Source organism: Filicampus tigris, chromosome 9 (assembly GCF_054856515.1).
Source record: "Filicampus tigris isolate MCC_2025a chromosome 9, RoL_Ftig_1.0, whole genome shotgun sequence".
Lineage (NCBI taxonomy): Eukaryota > Metazoa > Chordata > Actinopteri > Syngnathiformes > Syngnathidae > Filicampus > Filicampus tigris.
Genome location: NC_141225.1, coordinates 16,088,485 through 16,094,484, shown reverse-complemented (window position 1 = coordinate 16,094,484; position 6,000 = coordinate 16,088,485). Strand labels below are relative to the sequence as shown.

At 41.8% G+C, this 6,000-nt stretch overlaps 1 protein-coding gene across 3 annotated transcripts in view; it reads left to right on the top strand.

Moving 5' to 3' along the window:
* The first annotated feature begins 399 nt into the window (after positions 1–399).
* Positions 400–6,000, top strand: part of LOC147142247 (low-density lipoprotein receptor-related protein 1-like) — a 103,958-nt gene continuing 98,357 nt past the window's right edge. For all 3 annotated transcript variants that reach the window (XM_086039514.1, XM_086039513.1, XM_086039512.1), the window contains exon 1: positions 400–933. In XM_086039514.1, coding sequence (XP_085895640.1) covers positions 816–933 — 118 coding nt within the window. In that variant the 5' untranslated portion in view covers positions 400–815. The remainder of the gene's footprint in view (positions 934–6,000) is intronic.

Here is a 6,000-nt window from a genome sequence, read left to right as displayed (position 1 = left end):
AGAAATGCTCAATAAAATGTGTTCAAGTTGAGAAAGCTTTGCATGCAAGTAAATACATTGATATTTTAAATGTGTTAACGTGTCTTTGTTTATATTTATATATTTATAATTCAAGTTTCCAAGATTTCACCCCAAATTCCCCCGTTTAACTTCCCACGGAAATTCACGGAATATTTCTGAAAGATTACCGTAATCTTCCTCCTCTGCGAATATGCAATATACTATTTGAACAGTGCAGGGAGAAGAGCCTCACTTATGTATTTATGCATACAATGGAGGTGTGGAGTGCTTGGAGAGGAGGAGGAGGGGGAGGAGGGGGGGGGGCGGAGGAGGGGGGGGGGGGTAGGGGGGGAGGGGGAGGAGGAGGGCCAGCCAACGTCACTCATCATACCGCTGGCTGACGGCGCTTGGAGCCTCCACCTCCAGCTCGTCAATCTGTGGCCAGCGGCGGCAGAGGCAACTGGGTAAGTGAGCTCAACCTTCCACCAGCTTCTTGACGCACTCCACTCACCTCCTCCGCCCGAAAGAAGACTACACCCGATCCCCCCGTGGACGAGTTGCACGATCAGCGACTCCAGCTCGAGCGCAAAAGCCAGGCTAGCTGCGCCCGCTAGCCTTCGACAGGGTGGCCGGGCTGTCCATGCATCCGGGGAGCCCCGAGGCAGCCCCGGGCTGGCTGGGAGAAGACCGAGCCGGAAGCCTTGAGCCTTGACACTCAGCGCGCTGTTTCGCACGCAGCGGCGGCGGATGCCCGGCGTGGAGCATCTTCTCGCTTGTCTGCAACCCACCAGCGTGACAACTCCAAGAGGCGATTGATGAATAATATTCTCTCAACAATGTTGCGCACAGCGGCCAACCTGCTGGCAGCGGGATTGCTCGTTTTGGGAATGTTGAACAGCTCGGAAGTCGTCTCACCATCCAGGGCTGTTGATGGTAAGTAGTCTTGTTATGCATTCCCTTTCACCTGCTGCTTTGTTTTTTTTGTGTTTTTTTTTACTCATTGTTCTCGACTGCTTGCCCCAGGTTGATGCAACAATTAAAATGGGTCTTTTGTTTGGGCCACATGTGAATATTGCAGTGTCACAGTCAGCCTTCCTCTGCGAGAAGAGGCACATTCACACTGACATTCATTGAGAAAATGATGGCACAGGCCCCAGGAGCTCTTTGCTTTTGGGTAGCACTTAATGCACCACACGTGTACGTTTTTAATACCATTGCGTGATGATGGCGTGCCTATAAGTCGTCTCACAGTAGGGACCCTGGATATTGGAGGTATGTGAGTCCTAGCATGGGGGGCCGCAAAATTATTTGCAATAAAATTATTTTTCTTCTCCGTTTTGAGCAATCTTAGGTCTCTTTTGGATGAACCTTCTGCAAATGTTGCCGCTTAAGACGTTTCTTTCGACAACTTCTTTCTACCTCCAGTTCATTAAGACTGGGTTGCCTATGAGTCCTTAGATGTGGCATACTGTAGGTTTTAATGGACATATACTATTGGTTTTCAAACTGGGGTCTTCGGACCCTTATTTATGATAGATTAATGTCATCTCATTTAAAAAAGTGTACACTTATATGGGGATTTACTTGTTAATAAAATAAACATACTAAACCAATGACTCCTTCCTACCTTAGCTTTGACACAATTAAAAGCCCTGATATACGGTAACTGTGATGTGCCATCACATAAATCAGACATGCCTGCAGAACTTTCTTTTTTTTTTTCAATAGGTCAAATAATAGACTTTCCATAGGAACCAGTGTGACTTTTGTGTTGTCATCTACAGGCTAAAACAGCCCCCTCCCTTCCTCCCACAACTGACCTTGCACACCTTCATAGTCTGGAACAACTTCTGGAAACTATTAAAACTTCCCAATCCTACTCACGCACACCTCGGTGTGGTGGCAGAGGAAAAGGTTGATTGGTTCGATTCTGGTCGGTTGAAAAGGGATATTTATTGTTTTTAAAATGCAGCTACCTTTTCATCCAACCTTTTAATGAATACAAAGTTCTTCTAAAACAAATTTGCATTTGCGTGTGATATATCATCAAATTCTGCAGGTCTTTGAAGGCTTGTCTGTTTTAAATCACGAGCTGGATTTTATGAGATTCATCGCCCAGCCAAAAACCTTTGAAGTCATGTTGTTGCACTTGACAAAATGGAGCTCAATTACCACCTCGAATATAGTTAGCAACCAGCAACAAGTCTGCAACAAGCTGACAAATCCCACTTTCACAAGTGTTGACAATACTTCTTTGATTATTGGGAAAAGCAACAATCTGCTCATCTGTTGTTTTTTTCTTTTTGGAATAATAGTTTTACAGTACAAAATTAGCCTCTTGTCAACATGTTGTGAATTTCATTTTTGATGACAAAAAGGAAAGTTTAAGACAAGAATAATCTGTTTCAATACAATTGTTTTAACACTTTATTTGTTATGAAGACAGAAGACAGGATGACAGTCGAACCTGATGCCCAAATAAATACCAACGTAAACATAGTTGACACATTTCACCGATACTGAGATGCTAACTCCCCTTGCAATAGTGCTCACTTTTTTGCTCCACTAGACAGCTTCAACCCTCTTCACTTTTCTTGTTTATTGGTTGGCTGAGTCTTGTCACATGGTGAGTTACAACGCACATGACTGGTCTGTTTCGTTCATGTGGGCATTTGCTGCGTGAATGATAAAAAAAAATCCTCTCCTACACCTGGATAAGAGCAAAAAATATATATATATGTCTGTGATGCATTGAAGCACTTCATTGTTGTCCAACATAGGTTAAGCCACTTTTCACTTTTTCATCAGTGTGTGGGGTAGAATTCAATGCACAGTATAGAGGATTGCTTGCTGAATGTTCTGAACTCCTGCTTCCTTGCCAGTCTTGTGTTGAACAGAATAATGCAGCCTGGCAGGAAGAGTTGTACCATATTGAAGTTCTTCATGTACGTAGCGCAACTTCCCATGATTGATGTCATATTGTTCTTCTTCAGTCTAAAAAGTAATTGAGATTGAATCAACGGTGCCTCTGCTGGTTGTATCCAATAGTGCACAGTATCTCTAACAATTAAACACCAATCCTTCCACACAACAATTAGAAAAGTGATGAGTTTAGTACGTTATTAGCACATGCCTATTTTCTGTGATTTATATTTTTGGTGTTAGTGTCATCCCTCTTATTTGATGAGTCAGCCTTGTGTGGTTGGTTGTCAGCTTGAATAATCATTGTGGTTTGTTTAAGGTCACCATGACTAAAATGCTGAGAGTTTTTTTTAAATTTTTTATCGCAGCATTGTGAAATGTGTTTTTCTCCTGAATAGTTCCATTATGTTTGATTCACTATCATTATCATTTGCGTCAATTTGACACTAAGTCCCTTCCAATCATTGTCATGTTAACTCCTTTTCAAACGTGACAAATCTGGTTCCAAGGATTTAGTCGTTTCTTTTTTTTTTTTTTTTTTCTGACTTGCAGAGTTTTTTTTGCCATGTGCCGGACCGCCAAAGACTCTTAGTACTGTAGCCAGGCTCCAGGTCACCAACAAGCCCTTGGTTTAATTGGGTCTAAACTGCTCTTTGTTTCTCAGAGGAGACCTCAGTGAACAGTCTCAGATTGTTCTGAAAACTCTGCTAATTGGGGGCTTAGTGGAAAAGGCCCTAATGAAGGAATTCACATTGCTTCACTGTACGAAACAATGCCGTTGCAAAAACACCCTCCGAGTTTTGTCTACTTGCTTATTATTTTGCTCAGCAAAAGTGGTACGTGGTGAATTCAACATGGATTTTTTTTTCTACATTTGCTGCCTCTTTTTCACTTGATCAGCATTCCTTGCTAAGAAACCTAATATTCACGACCACCATTTGGCCTCAATTGTAACATTTGGTTACAGGATCAGCGGGGTACTCTGGTACCAAATGGCCAAAAGGTTCACATTTGACTGTTTGCTGACAAGTCAAAGCAAGATGGCAAACAGAGTGCATTTGGTTAGTCTTGCTCACTTCAATTCAAAGTGCGTGTGGAATATACATTTCCAGCTGTGCATATCTCAGCTTGTTCTGCGGTTGAATATCTAATACAACGCCGTAAAGTAGCTGCTTTGCATTGCCTGCCGGTATATAATCCAGTACTCTGGTCAGTGGATTTTCTGAGGAAAAATAACAAGCAAGGCTCATTGAAATCCAGCCACATTATTACGCTGATACTTTAAGGCTGACAAGTATCATCAAATTCGTCGCAGTTTAAGCTTTCGATTTAAGCTGTCCACAGAGTTGCTTCCTGTCACTTGCAAGCCACGGATGTAATATTTGTATGACTGTAAGATGCTACATTACAGAATCATAAATCATACTTGCACGCATACATATTTTATTCATACTTCATTAAAGCTTTTCAGCTTGGTTCGACTTAATAGAAAACGTTGTAAATCGATTTCTTAACAAGAGTGTGTACGGCAACAGGCCATTTGTTAGCTTTTGTGGACGTGCTATAAACGCCGCACATGACTTGTTTTAAGCGGGGAAAACATGGACTCCAAGTCTAAAGCCGATGGAATGGACTTAGCGTAGCAATTGGGTATAATAATACCAGTTACCTGTTGTTTTTGGATTACTGAATTGGTTGAGCAATGGTAGTGTTTATCTATTAAGCTTACTGACAGCTGCTCTCTTCTAAAATGAATCGTTTGTCACTTTAAAAAGAGCACAGTTAAGCATGTTCCCAAAGAACTAGCGGTAGTTCATTCTTGACCCATGATTCACTTTGAGAATTATTGATTGATATATACAAACTAAATAAACCTCTTTACGGAAGTCCGAATGAAAATAAATAACAGTTGAAATTTCTTTTGAGTGGCAGCATGATGATGCCCGAGTTTTTCACAGCCTCACCGTTTTGAGGTTCGGGTTTCATGTTTCTGTTCCTATGTGGCGTTTGCATGTTCTGCCCCATGCGTGGGTAGGTTCTTTTTTTCTTCACTTACGCCGACTTTATTCCTCATTACAAAAACATGCATATCAGGTTCGTTGAAGTCTCGAAATTGTCCAAAGGTGTAAATGCGATTGTGGGAAGTTGTTTGTCGTATGTGCCCCGTGATTGGCTCATGATCAGTCACGGGCTTACTCCACCTCTCGGCCAAAGTCAGCTGAGCTCTGCACCAGCTCACCTGTAACCATAATGAGGATATGTGCGATCAAAAACCGATGAATGGATGGATGTGCAATATAAACTCACTGGCGACGTCATTAGATATCAGTAAGGTCCAATGTCAGAGTGGAATATTTAACGCTTTTAACGTCAAAAAAAAGGCTTGGTTCGGATTGACAGGATCAGACAAGTATTAATTTAACAACGTGGTTATATAAATGGTGCAGAATTGCACTGCATCACACTGAGAGGTGTGTTTGATTGTTCACCCATCTCATGTATTTGAATAAGGTAAAATATCATAAAACACATATGAGTCCTGCATAATGTATTTCAGCTCCATTTTCTTTTGATGCAGCTCTTGAATTGGAGCGCAGGAGCTGCGTAATGTGTTGGCTTCTTAGGTGGCAGCTTTGCGAGATGAATGGCCTCTGCTTTGTTGTCAGGCTCTGTTTTATCATGCGGACCCAAATACGCCCAAATGGCGGAAGAGGCATTTTTCTTCTTTACAAGTCTTGTAGCATACTCACCTCTCATTGTTGCTATCTTTCAGTGTCTGGATGTCTGTTCCACTTGGAGAGCCAGACAAAATGCTGACATTGTGCCATGTACAGCATGTATTCAATTCAAAAACGTACTTCTGTGCTTCAGTACTATCTTGTGTGGTTTTGACCACTTTAATATTGTTTGTCCAAAACTAGTTATTTGAGAAATGCTGTAAAACGCTGTACATATTATACACAACTCTCTGACATACAATAGTCAGACTTTGTTGCAGTATGGCATCATCCATCCATCCATCCATCCATCCATCCATCCATCCATTGTCATCCACATTTTCAAAATGCTGTGCAAATC